Source organism: Macaca thibetana, chromosome 19 (genome assembly GCF_024542745.1).
Source record: "Macaca thibetana thibetana isolate TM-01 chromosome 19, ASM2454274v1, whole genome shotgun sequence".
Lineage (NCBI taxonomy): Eukaryota > Metazoa > Chordata > Mammalia > Primates > Cercopithecidae > Macaca > Macaca thibetana.
The window spans coordinates 46,532,843-46,549,232 of record NC_065596.1 but is presented as its reverse complement, the minus strand read 5'-3'; the positions used below and the strand labels follow the sequence as shown (position 1 = coordinate 46,549,232).

The 16,390-nt window shown below is 55.6% G+C and overlaps 1 protein-coding gene across 3 annotated transcripts in view; it reads right to left on the bottom strand.

Annotated features, from left to right (window-relative positions):
- The window catches only part of MEGF8 (multiple EGF like domains 8), a 53,719-nt gene that overhangs the window by 6,333 nt on the left and 30,996 nt on the right, over positions 1 to 16,390 (bottom strand). For 2 of the 3 annotated variants that reach the window (XM_050768389.1, XM_050768390.1), the window contains exons 28-40: positions 16,075 to 16,255; positions 15,366 to 15,529; positions 14,436 to 14,580; positions 12,084 to 12,315; positions 10,875 to 10,998; positions 10,491 to 10,704; positions 9,829 to 10,043; positions 4,108 to 4,315; positions 3,651 to 3,810; positions 2,940 to 3,132; positions 2,298 to 2,468; positions 1,861 to 1,991; positions 1,236 to 1,368 (exon numbers count right to left, since the gene is read on the bottom strand). In XM_050768389.1, coding sequence (XP_050624346.1) covers positions 1,236 to 1,368; positions 1,861 to 1,991; positions 2,298 to 2,468; positions 2,940 to 3,132; positions 3,651 to 3,810; positions 4,108 to 4,315; positions 9,829 to 10,043; positions 10,491 to 10,704; positions 10,875 to 10,998; positions 12,084 to 12,315; positions 14,436 to 14,580; positions 15,366 to 15,529; positions 16,075 to 16,255 — 2,271 coding nt within the window. The remainder of the gene's footprint in view (positions 1 to 1,235; positions 1,369 to 1,860; positions 1,992 to 2,297; positions 2,469 to 2,939; positions 3,133 to 3,650; positions 3,811 to 4,107; positions 4,316 to 9,828; positions 10,044 to 10,490; positions 10,705 to 10,874; positions 10,999 to 12,083; positions 12,316 to 14,435; positions 14,581 to 15,365; positions 15,530 to 16,074; positions 16,256 to 16,390) is intronic. The other variant, XM_050768391.1, reaches the window with a different exon arrangement.

Sequence of the window (16,390 nt, the reverse complement as noted above, 5' to 3'; positions counted from 1 at the left end):
TAGAGGCAAGTCCGGAACACAGCAGCCACCCAGGTGGCCAGTGCAGGCGCTCCAGGAGCCTCTGTGCAGAAGAAAAAGGGAAATGCACTCCAGGGGAATTTGAATCTGGGTATTAAATGATATGAGATCTCTGCTAGCCTCAGTTCATCAGAGGGGGTCTGCCAACTGGGAAGAATCTGCCTGAAAATGAAGCCAATGCAGAGGAAAGCAGAGTCAAGATGCAGAGAGACTCCTGATGGCATTGTGTGAGTACCTGGATCCAGCCAGTCCTGAAGGCAGACCCCAGACCCTCAGTTCTTAGAGTCAATACATTTTCTTGTCTTCTGTTTTTTTCTTTCTTTCTTTCTTTCTTTTTTTTTTTTTTTTTTTTGGAGACAGAACCTGCAGCCTCCACCTCCTGGGCTCAAGCAATCCTCCCACTTCCACCTCCCAAGTAGCTGGGACCACAGATGTGCACCACCATGCCAGGCTAATTTTTTTTTTTTTTTTTTTTTGAGACGGAGTCTCGCTCTGTCGCCCAGGCTGGAGTGCAGTGGCCTGATCTCAGCTCACTGCAAGCTCCGCCTCCCGGGTTCACGCCATTCTCCTGCCTCAGCCTCCCGAGTAGCTGGGACCACAGGCGCCCGCCAGCTCGCCCGGCTAGTTTTTTGTATTTTTTAGTAGAGACGGGGTTTCACTGTGTTAGCCAGGATGGTCTCGATCTCCTGACCTTGTGATCCACCCGTCTCGGCCTCCCAAAGTGCTGGGATTACAGGCTTGAGCCACCGCGCCCGGCCCAGGCTAATTTTTAAATTTTTTTCAGAGATGGGGTCTCACTATGTGGCCCAGACTGGTCTTGAACTCCTGGGCTCAAGTGATCCTCCCGCCTCAGCCTCCCAAAGTTCTGGGATTACAGGCATGAGCAACCATGCCCAGCCCATCTTCTTTTTTCGGTGCAGCTACCATGAGATAGATTTTCTGGCATGTGCCACCTTTAGCTGTGACTACTTGTAATGGAGACTGTCTCCCAACCAGTCTGAGAGTCCCCCAGAGGCTCATATCTGGGTCCCCAGCATCACCGCCCAGGTCCTATAACTGAATGGGGCTCAGGAACAGTCTGTCAAGCTGCCCTTGATCCCAAAACCACTGATTCAGAACCATGTTGTCAGTCCTGCCCGAGCCTGGCTACCTCATCCCAGCCCTGACCTCTACAAGGTGTAAGGCCCTTGGCCTATCACTCGCTTCTGCAGCCGCACCTGGTACTTGTAGCAGTCTCGACGGTCACTGGGGGAGCTGCCCTGGCATGTGCCTGTCTCTGTGTTGTTCTGACACGGACAGCCCGTCCCATCCTGCTCGTTACATGTGTCCGCGTGGCCGTTACACTGGCATCTGGGGAAGAAGTTGAGGGTTACGGAGCCCCCATGGCCTGCAGCGGTCCAGGATGGACACCCTCTATGTGAGCTCAACTCTGTGCAACAGGCCAGAAGAGGAAACTGAGGTTCACAGAGGTCAAGCTGTTTGCCCAAGGCCACAAAGCAGTTAAATTGCCATTGGGATTGGAACCCAAGTTGCACAGACTCCAGCACTCACTGAACACCCAGAAAGAAGGAGATGGAAAGGGGAGGTTGTTCCAAGGCCTCTGCCCTCAGCCGTCCCATCTTGTTCTCGATCGGGCCGCTCTGTGGCCTGCACTTCAGCACTAGCCTTGGAGGTAGGCAGTGGCATCACATTCCAGTTCCTTCCCTACCCCGAACTTAGCCTGGGCGCTCCCTGGGGATGTCATCCTCTCCTGACTAGGGGCGGAGGACTAAGGAGGGGGTCTGGCTCTAGAGTTTCTCCCAGTGAGAAGGGCCAGATCTCCGGCACCCCCGTTCCTCTTACTTAGTGCACTTCCCGTCCAGGAGGAAGTAGCCCTGCAGGCAGCTCTCGCATTTCTCCCCATAGCTGTTATTCTGGCAGTTCACACACATGGCCTCGTCTTCACTAGGACCCTCTGTCACCCAGTTTTCAATCTGGCCAAGGAAGGACAGTGTGATCACAGAAAGGCATGGACCAGCCCACTCCTTCCCTCAGACCCAGGAGTCCAGGCTCCCACCCTCTCCTCCCTCAGACCCAGGAGTCCAGGCCCCAGCCCTTCTTCCCTCAGACCCAGGAGTCCAAGACTCCAGCCTCTATGCTCAGACCCAGGAATCCAGGCCTCCAGCCCCTCCTCCCTCAGACCCAAGGGTCCAGGTCTCCAGCCCCCTCCTCCCTCAGACCCAGGAGCTCCCCAGCCCCTCCTCCCTCAGACCCAGGCATCTGACCCCACTCTCTTTCACCTCCTCTGGGTCCAGTGAGTACTTCTGTGGCTCTCCCTTGGCCATTTCGAACTCCTTCTTGGAGATGCAGACGTGGCTATTTCCACGACAGAAGGTGTGGCAAGGCCGGCAGGTCCCGCCCCCAACAGCTGAACCCACAAACAGCGGGAGGCACTGCTCACAGTGGCTGCCCTGAGAACCGAGGACAGGGTGGTCAGAGAGACTGGAGAGTCACCTGGGGTAGGAGGGCGTGAGGGGCACAGGGGCTGGTTCTGAGAGCCCATGGGAGGGCAGCAGAGGCTCGGCTACCTGGTTTGGACAATCCCAGCCTCCCTGGGATTTAGCCCCTGCCTTCCCTTGCACACCTGCAGCCCAAAGTCCTGAGCTCAAAAGCCCTTCCCTCCATTATCTCAAATCCTCCTCCACGTGCCTGTCCTCCTGGCCCAGCTCCCACTCCGTCCACTAGTCCAGGGCAGATCCTCTGGGATCCAAACCCAGGCAGCGTCCCCCAAGTCTCCACACATCTCCCTGGGACAAGGCTCTGGCTTATCTATTCCTGGCTTATCAGGGCTCAGAATGAGATGTGAGCTGCCTGAGTGTGGGAAGAAGGCAAGCAAGGGCCTGGGTCCCAGGGTCAGGGGTCTGAGGCCCCAGAAGGCCCACCTTGGTGTGGTTGCGGCAGAGCAGGCAGTGGTCGCGCGCCCCAACACCAGCACATTCACTGTGGCGGTTGCAGCGGCATTCTGTGGAGCAGTTGCGGCCCACAAAGCCAAAGTGGCAGCGGCAGTGGTCGGGCTCCACGCATGAGCCGTTCACGCAGCCCTGGGCGCACACAGGGCGGCACAGCCCTGTCACGCTGCAGGGGCAAAGTGGGGGTCAGGGCAGGTGGCCACCCTCCCCATGGCTCCATGGCCTAGCGCCCAACCCACTACCCCACCCTCTTCTCAACTGGCTGCTCATCCCTGCTCTGTCCCATTGCTATCTCCTCTTCAGGATCTAGCCCACTCCAGGTGTAGCCCACAACCCCTCTCCTCTTTTGAGGGTACCCTATTCTTTTTTTGATTTTTTTGTACAGATGGGGTCTCCCTATGGGCTGGTCTCAAACTCCTGGCCTTAAGTGATCCACCTGCCTTGGCCTCCCAAAGTGCTGGTATTACAGGCATGAGTCACTGTGCCTGGCCACTGGGGTACCCTATGAAACTCATTCTTCCCTGCTCAGTCTCACCACACTTGCCCTTCCGGGATCAATCCCACTGCCTTCATGCCTCAAGCTTTCTTTTCTTCCATCCTGCTTGGCTCTAGGCCTCATCCATTACTGCTCCCACAGACTCTCCCACCCTAGCCTGTCTGGCCCCGCGCCACCTGCAGCCTCACTTGTCCATGGTGTAGCCTGTCTTGCAGCTGCACTCATAGCCATGGGGCTGGTCGTGGCAATTCTGCGTCTCGTTGCAGTCGTGGTGCCCGTTTGCACACTCGTCCTCGGGGGGGCAAGACAGGAAGGCCCAGGAGGCCCCCGGACGCCCACACGTCAGCCCTAGCACCAGGGATATAGCGTTTTACCTGGACCTCTGTACCACCTGCCCCAGCCGCCTAGGCCCTCCCTCCTGCTTCCTCTGAGTCCCACCTCTGGGTCTGGCCCAGTACCCCCATGTTCACTGTATCAGACACCAGCCAAGGGCCAATCCCTCTCCCCCATGTCCAAAGCCCTCTCACCATCACGGGGGCCGCTGAGTCCACCCTCCATGCAGCGGCCGCCTCCATCCTGCCCCCCCCAGGCACACCAGCCACAATGGGGGCCAATCCCTCTCCCCCATGTCCAAAGCCCTCTCACCATCACGGGGGCCGCTGAGTCCACCCTCCATGCAGCGGCCGCCTCCATCCTGCCCCCCCCAGGCACACCAGCCACAATGGGGGCGCCGCAGGCACGAGGCACACTGGGTTGCCTGAGCACAGCCCAGGGAGCAGCTCTCAGGTCCCCGGAGCAGCCGCCCACAGCCTCCGGCCATACATCGCAGTGGCAGGTAGGAAGGGCTCAGACACTGTATGGGGAGGGGAGGGGGATGGGGATGCAGGGAAGAGAGAGGTGGGGAAATAAGGTTAAACAAACACATTCTGGGTATCTTCCCAGACCACACCCTCTTTGAGGTCTCGCCCCTCCCTGGCCACAGACAGCTAGAGCAAAGTGGACACTAACTGGGGTCTTCAGGTTTTCCCTCTCAAGCATTTGTAACTACACCCCAAGGCTGGAAGTCGGGCTAGGGAGGATCTTGAAACTGGAAGGTTGCCTGGCCGCAGTGGCTCACACCTGTAATCCCAATACTTTGCGAGGCTACAGTGGAAGGATCACTTGAGCCCAAGAGTTCCAGACCAGCCTGGGCAGCACAGTGAGACACCATCTCTACAAAAAATAAAAAATTAGCTGGGCATGGTGGCACACACCTATAGACCCAGCTACTTGGGGGGCTGAGGTGGAAGGATTTTGTGGGCCCGGGAGGTTGAGGCTGCAATGAGTCGTGACTGCACCACTGCACTCCAGCCTGGACAACAGAGTAAGACCCTGTCTCAAAAAAAGAAAATAAACTGGAAGATCACGTAGACTTGGGTAGAAGGGATTGTTTAGATAAGCAAATGATGATCAAAGAAAGAGGACGCAGACAGACAGGAAAAGAGCAGGCTGCAGAAAGAGACAGAGATGAGAACCACGTGCCCCAAAGACAGATGGAAAGGCAGCTGTCCAGGCTCTGTCTCCAGTTCCTCATGAGGCCCTGCTGTACTTTCTACCCTGGGTTCCAACAGGTACCACTGTATTGGTGGAGGGAGTTCCCCTCCTCACTAAGAGCGCTTCTGTTTCTTCCAGGTAAAGGAACAATGGCAACGATCCGAGAAACAGATAGAAAAGAGTATCAGGAGTGGGGTTGCAAACCAGTTTCTTAGAAAAATGTAATCCCAGCACTTTGGGAGGCCAAGGCGGGTGGATCACGAGGTCAGGAGATCGAGACCACCCTGGCTAACACGGTGAAACCCCGTCTCTACTAAAAATAGAAAAAATTAGCCGGGTGTGGTGGCGGGTGCCTGTAGTCCCGGCTACACAGGAGGCTGAGGCAGGAGAATGGCGTGAACCCGGGAGGCAGAGCTTGCAGTGAGCCGAGATCGTGTCACTGCACTCCAGCCTGGGCGACACAGCGAGACTCATCTCAAAAAAAAAAGAAAAAGAAAAAGAAGAAAAAATGTGGCTGCTGAGGCAAAAACAAAAAAAAGGCTTCTCCCACCCCACACTGAGAAGCTGATGAGTCCTTGGTTAGGGGGTGGGTAGCAACTCACAAGCCATATTTATATGTCAGGACCCCAAAAATGTGCACAATGAGATTCAGGCTCTTGGGAACTTACCTCAGTGTATAATACAGGCATTTTATTTATTGCTTGGGCCATAAGTGAAGTATAAGAGGAAAGAGATTAATCTGGGCTGGCTGCCTGAAAGCACTTAAGAAAAGGCAAAGCAACCATGGAATCCTAAAATAGAAAACCCTGACTGCTGTGGCTGGAGCTCTGAGCCCACTGAGGGGCCTGCAAAGAGCTGAGACTTGCTGAACTGCCAGAGGCAAATTCTCTGCTGGGCTGGGCTTCCAGATCTAAATTTAGGACGCTTGTTGGCAGATGGTGGGACAATCTGGGAGGGGTAGAGCACCCTGAATCCTCAGTCCTGGACAGCACTTTCTGCTGTGATCTCCCTAGTGACCAAATGCAAAGATGCCCAACACCATACACTGCATTTCCTGAGTTCATGGAAAAGGTGTATGAACATAAGTTCTGAGAGCAGGACTCTAGCTCGTCTGCTGACATTCCCCCCAGCCTAGCAAAGCGCCCAGCAGAAAGAAGGTGCTCAATGATAAATTCGCTGAAGAGAGGGAGGGTGGATGGGAGGAAGGAGGCAGACCAGAGAAGGGTGTCTTCGCTGCCTGCCCCAGACTCACAGGCCAAAGTCATTAAAAAGAACAATGCTGGGCCAGGCGGTGGCTCACACCTGTAATCCCAGCACTTTGGGAAGCCAAGGCAGGTGGATCAAAAGGCCAGGAGTTCGAGCCCAGCCTGGCCAATATGGTGACACCCGGTCTCTACTAAAAATACAAAAATTAGCCGGGTGTGGTGGCATGCGTCTGTAGTCCCAGCTACTCAGGAGGCTGAGGCAGGAGAATCACTCGAACTCAGGAGGTGGAGACTGCAGTGAGCTGAGATCGCACCATTGCACTACAGCCTAGGCGACAGAGCGAGACTCCGTTTCCAAAAAAAGAAAAAAAGAGGCCGGGCGCGGTGGCTCAAGCCTGTAATCCCAGCACTCTGGGAGGCCGAGACGGGTGGATCACGAGGTCAGGAGATCGAGACTATCCTGGCTAACACGGTGAAACCCCGTCTCTACTAAAAAAAATACAAAAAACTAGCCAGGCGATGTGGCGGACGCCTGTAGTCCCAGCTACTCGGGAGGCTGAGGCAGGAGAATGGCGTGAACCCAGGAGGCGGAGCTTGCAGTGAGCTGAGATCCGGCCACTGCACTCCAGCCTGGGCGGCAGAGTGAGACTCCGTCTCAAAAAAAAAAAAAAAAAAAAAAAAAAAAAAAAAAAAAGAACAATGCTGGAAGGTTAGAATCAGGCAGCCCTTGAGCCAAATCACAACAGGTCTCACCTGTTATGTTTGATTTGTGTGGTGGAATCTAAGCCAACACTTCTTTTTTTTTTTTTTTTTAGACAGAGTTTTACTCTGTCACCGAGGCTGGAGTGCAGTGGCACAATCTCAGCTCACTGCAACCTCTGCCACCCAAGTTCAAGCGACTCTCCTGCCTCAGCCTCCCGAGTAGCTGGGATTACAGGCATGTGCCACCGCGCCTGGCTAATTTCTGTATTTTTAGTAGAGACAGGGTTTCACCATATTGGTCAGGCTGGTCTTGAACTCCTGACCTCATGATCCACCCACCTTGGCCTCCCAAAGTGCTGGGATTACAGGCGTGAGCCACAGCGCCCAGACTAATTTTTTTTGTTTTGTTTTCTTTTGTTTTAGAGATGGGGTCTCGCTCTGTCACCTAGGCTGGAGTGCAATGCCATAATCATGGCTCACTGCAGCCTCAACCTCCCAGGCACAAGTGATCCTCCCACCTCAGCCTCCCAAGTAGCTGGGACTACAGACACACACCACCATACCTGGCCAATTTTTTTTTTTGTAGAGATGAGGGTTTTGCTATGTTGCCCAGGCAGATCTCGAACTCCTGGCCTCAAGCAATCAATCTGTCTCAGCTTCTTGAAGTGTTGAGATTATAGGCCTGAGCCACCACACCCAGCTAAGCCAGCACTTTAAAGCTATGAGGTTTCATAGAAGGTCTGGCAAAAGTCCCCTCTCACATTCACATACACCATCAACACTATGCTCGTCTGGCCCCTGTGAGCAGGCTGTGCGCTCCAATTCACTGGCCCCACCTCATCCCCTTGCCTCCCTCCTGGCCACTCCCCAATCTCCTTAGCCATCCCAGCTCTTCAGGCATGTGAGAACCTGGCAGGCACCAAGAGGCTGGGGGAACAGTGCATGCCCACAGGACTGTGGGTATGCCTTCTGGTTCCTGGAGCTCCCACAAAGATAAATGATGGAAATTTCGATAATATCTGGGGAGTACCCATACCACCAGTAGAACCCCAGGCTTGGAGACAAGAGGCCCCTGCTTTACCACAGACCAAAATCACAGGGGCTTCTGCCCTTCTGGCCACATCGAGAGCCCCCATGGGGAGTTCCCGCAGCCACCCTCTTGGTGTGTCCCATACAATGGAGACTGGGAACCCTCCCAGTGGCAGGACTTGGGTCAGCCAGATTGGCCCTCTCACCACTGCTCATTACAATAACAATGATCATGATCATTAACCATTTTTTAGTCCTTCCTGAATGGCAGGCATTGCTCTATGCTCTAAGTAAATTATCCCCCACTTAAATGGTACAACCTCCCTAGGGGACAGGATCTAGTGAAATGATTCCCATTTTAGCTAACTCTCCCTGAGGTCTCGGAGAGGGGAAGTCACTCATCCAAAGTCAAACAGCCAGGAAGTGGCCAAGCTGGAGTCAAACCCAGACCCCACTGACTTCACAGCCTGAGCTTTTGATCACAAGGCAAACTACCTCCCGGTGAGAGCTATATGTACCACTCCCAGGCAGGGCTCCTAGCACTGGATGCCAAGGTCTGTGGGATTCTTGGTCCTCCACACCCTGCCCTCCTGGTCTCGGATTTCCATGAAGCATTGTTGGTTTCTTTAGTCCACCTCTCAAAATGGCAAGTGTCCCACATCCCTGCACTGTTGTCTACTAGTGTCTGGGTGGCTGGACTGATCACTTAGTTCATGGGTTGTGGGATGGTGAGTAGTTTTGCCTCCAGTGGGTCTTGCACAATCGAAGTATGAATGAGGAGTGGACTCTGGCTGAGTGACAGTGCTTCCACATGGGACAGTGGGAGGTGAATGTGTCTTGTCTCCCACTGGGGGGCAGTGGGGTGGGGTGCGAATGCCTTTGTCTGCCACCGCAACAGTTTAATCATGTCAGGCGGAAGCATCTTTGGAATGGACTTTCTGGAAACAAGAGAGCATGCGCTGGGCAGTCCAAGGGGTGGACTGTCACGGGTACACACATGCCTGCCTAGGCCACACCCACCTTCAGGAATGATCTCTCCACCCCACAGCCTAGAAGAGGCCTAGATCTGACCTGCCACATTTGAACGGCATGCTCCTAGCCCTCCCTGGCCACATCCCACTACACCAAGGCTGGACATGTAGCTCGTGCACTAAGTCAGAGTTTCTCCTCGAGAATGTGAGCTAACCGACAAACACAGAGATGAACGTGGTCTCTGGAATTAGAAGGCATCTATACTGGGAGTCAAGGCCACCATCTGAGGCCATGTGTGTTGACATCAGGCCGAGAGAAAGCAGACAATGGAGAAGTGCAGAGAACAGCTGAGAAGATTATGGGTCATGTGGCCTGAGAGCGGCAGAGCATCAACACTTCCTACTCTCAGAGTCCATCAAATACCCCCACTTCCTTATAACAAAACCAGCTCGAGGGAGTGTCTCTTTCTTACAACCAAAAGTTCCATCGGTAGAGAGAGAAAGAGAGAGAGGAGGGAAACAGAAAATGTTTGGGAGGTTGAAGAGGAAAGTATTAAGAGTCGTGGATGTGAACCTATGAATTATATCAACAAAATTAACAATAAAAATTAAATTTAAAAATGTTTAAAGTCATGGAAAGGATGAGGAGACCATGATACCATGGACAAGAGTTGGAGAGGCAGAGGCTGGGGGCTGGGAAAGTGGAAACACACAGAAGCATGGCTGGAGGACACAGCAGGGACCCTCACAAGGCAACGAGGGAGGAAAGAGATGGTGGCACCAGAAGGAAGCAGGACTGTGGCTAGAGCCAGGGAGATGGAAGGAGGAGGGTGGAGGAGATGGTGGAAGAAAGGTCCCCGCCAGGGCAGAGAGGAGGGAGACCTGCCCGGGCCCTTGCCTGGCATGGTCCTGGCTGGGTACAGTACCTGCTGCAGGCTGCTGCTCCAGACACAGTGCTGCCAGCCCCCATCCGCTCCCTTAGAGTCCAGGCAGGAGGTGCAGTTGGGTAGGAGGTGACAAGGGGTGGGGCAGGGCAGTGGGGGTGATGATTCCACCGGCATGGGGGACACATTCAGCAGAGAGTGGCTGAAACAGGTCCAGTCATAGGTGGGCTGCACGGACAGGATGCGGCGGGTCTCCCCTGGGGGTGGGGCATGGGGATTAGAACCTCAGACCCAGGAGATCACAAGCTCAGCCCCTCCTCCCTCAGACCCAGGAGCTCAGGCCCAGCTCCTCCTCCCTCAGACCCAGGAATCAAGGCCCAGTCCCTCCTCCCTCAGACCCAGGAGTCCAGGCCCCCAGCCCCTCCTCCGTCAGACCCAGAAATTAAGGCCCAGTCCCTCCTCCCTCAGACCCAGGAGTCCAGGCCCCCAGCCCCTCCTCCGTCAGACCCAGGAATCAAGGCCCAGTCCCTCCTCCCTCAGACCCAGGAGTCCAGGCCCCCAGCCCCTCCTCCGTCAGACCCAGGAATCAAGGCCCAGTCCCTCCTCCCTCAGACTTAGGAGTCCAGGCCCCCAGCCCCTCCTCCCTCAGACCCAGGAGTCCAGGCCCCAAGACTCCCCTCTCAGGAACTGGGCCCACTGCTCACCCGTCCTCTTGAACTGCCGTGTCCACATGCATTTGCCCTCCCGCGTGCACTGCTCGCAGTCGGCAGCCCCGCACGCAGCCTCGGAGCAGTTCCCTGCCCAGAAGACCTCTCGCTGGTTGATCCGACAGTCATTCTCAGAGGTGCAGGACCCATTGCGTCCAATGCAAGCACCCTCGGGGCAGTTGGTACACCACTTACAGCGGGGAGCGGATGCCTGGTGAGGGAAGACAGGCTGGATGGGGCCCTCAGCACCCCTCCTGAGCCAGCTGAGAGCTCGGTGGTTCCTGAGACCCTGGGGTGGGTGGGACAGTTGACCAGAGTAGAGACCAGGACCTCCCTGCCCTACACCTGCCGCTTCTCATCCCCGTCTCCCCCACCACTCACCTCTCCATCTCCAGGTTGCAGGGTCCGAGGATGGCGGGCCAGGCACTCACTGCAGGTCCGGAGACGTCGACATTCCTCCGGGGAGCGAGGCATTGGGGAGCAGGGGGAGCCCCCACAGCCCAGTCTAAAGGGAATGAGGCCTGGCTCACTCACATCCATCCAGACCCCCTCCTTCTGCCTCCCAGACACTGTCCTGCAGGTCCCCAACCCTGCATCCCAAGCAGGACACAGCACAGGCCTCCTAGGCCTGGCTCTCCCTACCCCTACTTGGTAATAGATGGTCCCACATCCACCTGTCACCCAGACCGCAGATGCTGGACCACACCACAGGTCCTCCCACCCATGCAGCCACCGAAGACTTCTGCCTCCTGGATTTCTCTCTGACCATCCCCTCCTCCCCATTCCTGCAGCCCCTTGCCCAACCTGGTCCCCACCTGCAGCCTCTCGTTACTCTATCCCTCACAACAGCTCCAGGGATCTCACTGCCTAGGTCCATCCCTGCCCTGTCCTGCTCAGGCCTTCTTCCATGGCTCCCTGCCCTGCACAGTGGGGGTCCACAATCCCTTACCCCAAATCCCAAGAGGTACACACATTTCAGACTGTTCTGGATTTTAGAAGAGCAGTGGGTGTACCCACTGTTACGCAACACCTCCAGTAGGGTCTGGGGGAAGGAGCACCCCGTAATCAAACCATTAACATTCTTGTAGTAACTGACAACACACCCACTGGGCGAATAAGGCTCACTATTAGCCTCACATCAGTGAGGGTGACTGGCAGCCAGGTGAGTCTGTGCTAGGCTTAGGAAAGCACTTTCAGTGTCCAGGATGTCTGGATTTCCGGAACCGCAGCTGAGGAGTCTGCGGAGCTGGATGGAGCCAGTGCCTCTGCCAGGCACAGGAAGCCCTGTCTGAGCTGACCCCCTCCGGCTTCCAGTCTCAGCCTCACTTCTGAATCACTGATGGTCTCCACTCTACCGTTCTTTTATGGCCCAGCTCGGACTCAGCTCCTCCAGCAAGTATTCTTGCATGAGACGCCAGTCCCAGGCAGGTGTCCCCACTCAGAGCTCCCCCGGCCACCCTGCCTGCGGTGATTCACCCCTTTCCTGAACCAGACAGTGTACTCCTGAGGCCTCTGTCCTGGTGTGGCCTAGCACAGGACCCCCTTCAGAGGGCTCCACTCCCCACTGCCTGCCATGGTCGCCATGGTTACCTGTGGGCCTGATCCCCGGACAAGCAGGCCCCATGGCACCAGGTGCAGGCCCCAGACTGGTTACAAGCTTCGGGTGAGGACAGCAGGCGGCAGGGGTCAGGGGGCAGGGTCAGTGCCAGCAGGCGGCCCAGGGCCACTCCCCCGAAACCCCCGGAGATGTACAGGCGGCCCCCGACTGCTGCCACAGCATGGGCCACAGACTCCTCCACTGGGGGTCCCACAGAGGCTGGGCCTAAGGAAAGATGGGGTATTCAGACAAAGAGAGAGCAGGAGACTCCAGGAAGAGACCCACACCATGATGCCAGTCAGAGAAGGATGCAGGGAGAGAGGAGAAACACAGGGTCAAAGGAGAGCAGAAACAAGACCAAATGTGGTGACTCACACCTCTGATCCCAACACTTTGGGAGGCTGAGGCGGGAGGACTGCTTGAGCCCAGGAGTTCAAGACCAGCCTGGGCAACATAGAAAGACCTCGTCTCTATAAACAATAAAAAATTAGTGGGGCATGGTGGTATGCACCTGTGGCCCCAGCTACTTGGAAGGCTAAAGTAGAAGGATCACTTGAGCCCAGGAGGTTGAGGCTGCAGTGCACTGCACTCCAGCCTGGGCAACAGAACAAGACCATGTCTCAAAAAAAAAAAAAAAGAGCAGAAACAGAGGAAATACATGAGGAGAGACAGCAAGCAAAAAAAAAAAAAGGTAGAGCCACTGCGCCAGGCCACCAATGCATTTTTTTTTTTTTTTTTTTTTGAGATGGAGTCTCACTCTGTCGTCCAGGCTGGAGGGCAGTGGTGTGATCTTGGCTCACTGCAAGCTCCGCCTCCCGGGTTCACGCCATTCTCCTGCCTCAGTCTTCTGAGTAGCTGGGACTACAGGCGACTGTGCCTGGCCCCACCAATGCATTTTTAAGATGGTTAATTTTTTTTTTTTTTGAGACGGAGTCTCGCTCTGTCACCCAGGCTGGAGTGCAGTGACCGGATCTCAGCTCACTGCAAGCTCCACCTCCCGGGTTCACACCATTCTCCTGCCTCAGCCTCCCAAAGCAGCTGGTACTACAGGCGCCCGCCACCTCCCCCGGCTAGTTTTTATATATTTTTTAGTAGAGACGGAGTTTCACCGTGTTAGCCAGGTTGGTCTCGATCTCCTGACCTCGTGATCTGCCCACCTCGGCCTCCCAAAGTGCTGGGATTACAGGCTTGAGCCTAAGATGGTTAATTTTGACCGGGCACGTGGCTCATGCCTGTAATCCTAGCACTTTGGGAGGCCAAGGCAGATGGATCATGAAGTCAGGAGATCGAGACCATCCTGGCCAATATGGTGAAACCCCGTCTCTACTAAAAACACAAAAAATTAGCCGGGCGTGGAGGCAGGCGCCTGTAGTCCCAGCTCCTCAGGAGGCTGAGGCAGGAGAATGCCGTGAACCCAGGAGGCGGAGCTTGCAGTGAGCCGAGATCGCACCACTGCCCTCCAGCCTGGGCGACAGAGCGAGACTCCATCTCAAAAAAAAAAAAAAAAAGATGGTTAATTTTATGTTATGCGACTTTCACCTCAATTGTTTTAAATCCTCAAAAACAAAATTGAGAGAGAGAGACATGAAGTAGTGGAAAAGACAGATTAAGAGAAAAAGGGAATTAAATCCCAGCACTTTGGGAGGCTGGGGCAGGTAGACTGCTTGGGCCCAGGAGTTCAAGAACAGCCTGGGCAACACAGTAAAAACGTGTCTCTACAAAAAAAAAAAAATTATTCAGGCCTGGTGGCGTGCTGTAGTCTCAGCTACTCGGGAGGCTGAGGAGGGAGGATTGCTTGCTTGAGCCTGGAAGGCAGATGCTACAGTGAGCCAACATAGCATCACTGCACTCCAGCCTGGGCACAGAGTGAGACCCTGTCTCTAACAAAAACAGAAAAAGAGACAAAGGATCAGAGAGAGAAGCAAAAAGGAAAGAAGACAGACGCAGAAGCACACTCACAACAGTCACTCACAACATTGAAATAAAAAGGCAAGTGACAGGCACGCTTCTAACCTATGAACAGCAAAGACTGGCAGGAAACACCCTCATGTCTAATAGTGGTTGTCTCTAGAGAGGGGGATTATGGGTGTTTTTTTCCTTCCTATTTTACAAATTATATACAGTGAACATTGTTACTTTTACAGTCAGAATAAAAAATAAACTTCTCTAAGAAAAAAAAAAAGGAAGGAGGGCATCTCCTGGTGTTTAGATAACATAGAAGGAAGGGAGCTCTGCCAGTGGGTCTACAGGGGCCCAGTGACTCCTGAGGAGTGGGAGTCCCAGGATGGGTATGGGGCTCCTCCTCAATGTCCCTCAGCCTCCTGGGAGCCACAATGGGGACTTACGGGTGAGGTCGGGCAGAAGCCAGGCATTGCAGTTGACTTGGTAGAGCAGAACGTCGCTGCTGAACTCGTCAGGGTCCGAGCGCCCCCCAAGAACCACCATGGTGTCCCCTAACAGGGCTGAGGCATGGAAAAGCCGGGGACGGGGCTGTTGGGGAGATGGGGTAGGGGGGCGGGCAGGACAGCTGTCAGAGCTGTCCTCTGCTCCCTCTCAGCCCTCCAGTCACCCCTGCACTTCTCTACCTGCCCCCCGCAGCCCACCCAATCCTAACTCTCATCAAATCTCACCTCCTTCAGGTGAGGTGAGATTTCCTCCAGGAAACCTCCTGTGCCGGCAAGAGCAGCCCACGGAACCATCTCCTTCCTGAGTTCCCGGAACCCCCATGACCCAGGCTGCTCCCTAGGAACTTAGCCCAGACCCCTTGAGATGAGCCACCCACATTCCTCACACAATCTCCCTAGAGACAGTGGGGGCGTCCTGGGGGTGAGGCTCAAGTCTCTTGCTTCTAGCCCCTTGCCCCCAAGACGGGCTTGGAAACGTGTAGACTGAAACCACCAGCCTCTCTAACCAGTGCAGACAGGGCTCCCTGCCCTCCTACACACATTCTCCTTGGCCTTGAAGGCAGAAAGAGCAGGGAGCCTCGGTCCTGCTTTGTATGAGTGGAAAAACCCAGGACGGGGAAGGGGCCTGCCAGGGCCACACCAAGTCAGGACAGAGCTGGGCAGAGCTCATGCCTCTGACCTCCCGGCCTCAGGTTCTCTCCTCCAAATCAGGGATGGAAGCAGGGGAGATGTGGGGTTATCAGCTTAGTTAGGGAACGCAGAAAGGAGGGGAAGCAGGAATCCGGGATGGAGCCAGTCCCTGGGGCGCTGGGAAAGAGGGCCCCTCCCTCCTGCCCCATACATCCATGGGTCTGGGCCTCTTTTCCTGACCTTTGCCCCCTGAGAAGGGGCCAGCAGGCTCCACGTGCGGTCAGGACAGTGCAGGGAGTAGAGCTCGGGGGATGGGGCTGCCAGCTCCACATGGAATCGGAACCCCCCAAACACATAGAGGGAGTCGGTGGCCTCATGGTAGACGGCGGAGTGACCGTAGAGACCTGGTGAGGGGCAGGGTGACAGGCTGGGGGAGGGGCTGACAACACCACTGATCCCAGTGGCCTCCCGGTCCCCCTGTTCAGTGACCACTGAGGCTGGAGGCCTGGGAGCCTCTCTCCACCCATCCCTCTCACTTGGGTTCGAACAGACAATCACTAGAGACTCTGGGAAAGAGAAGGGAGTCCTCAACTGGCAGGAAGTTCTACCAGGCTCTCGGGAGGGAGACAGGGCATCCAGAATGTCTAGGGGACAGCGATCAAAGAAAGGAAGTGAGATTGAGGAAGAAACCCTGAGGAGCAGGGAGCTCAGAGCCTGGGGGCGGGGGACGGTGGCCACATGTGGCCAGGAGTGGGCAGTTAATTATGGAGTCTGGGAAGGACAGACAGAGAACGTGAACATTCAAGAGGGGGTCCTGAGAATCTGCGTATGGGCAGGAAAGAGAGGGAAACAGGTGGCCACAGAGCACAGGAGTGGACGGAGAGCCCACAGGAAGCCTGGATGCCCGGGAGGTCCATGGGAGCTGTCCCCTCCCGGTCCCCAGCCCCACCTGTGGGGGGTGTCCCGCTCTGGGCTCCTGACACCCAGGTGCCGGTCGCCAGCTGGTACTCAAGCAGCTGCTGGTTGAAGCCATTTTCCGGGGAATAACCGCCCACCAGGAGCAGAGATAGGCCTCGGCGGGCAGTAAGGGTGTGACCAGCAACGGCTGGCAGCTCCACGGTCTGGGGGGCCTGAGGGATGGAGGGCCAAGGTCACCGATGGGGCTAGAGGTCAGGGGTCACCTTGTGGGTAGAAGCGATCCTCAGCCCCCCAGAGTCCTCCCTGAAGTACTAAGGAAGGAGTGACCCCCCAGGGGCCAGTCAGAC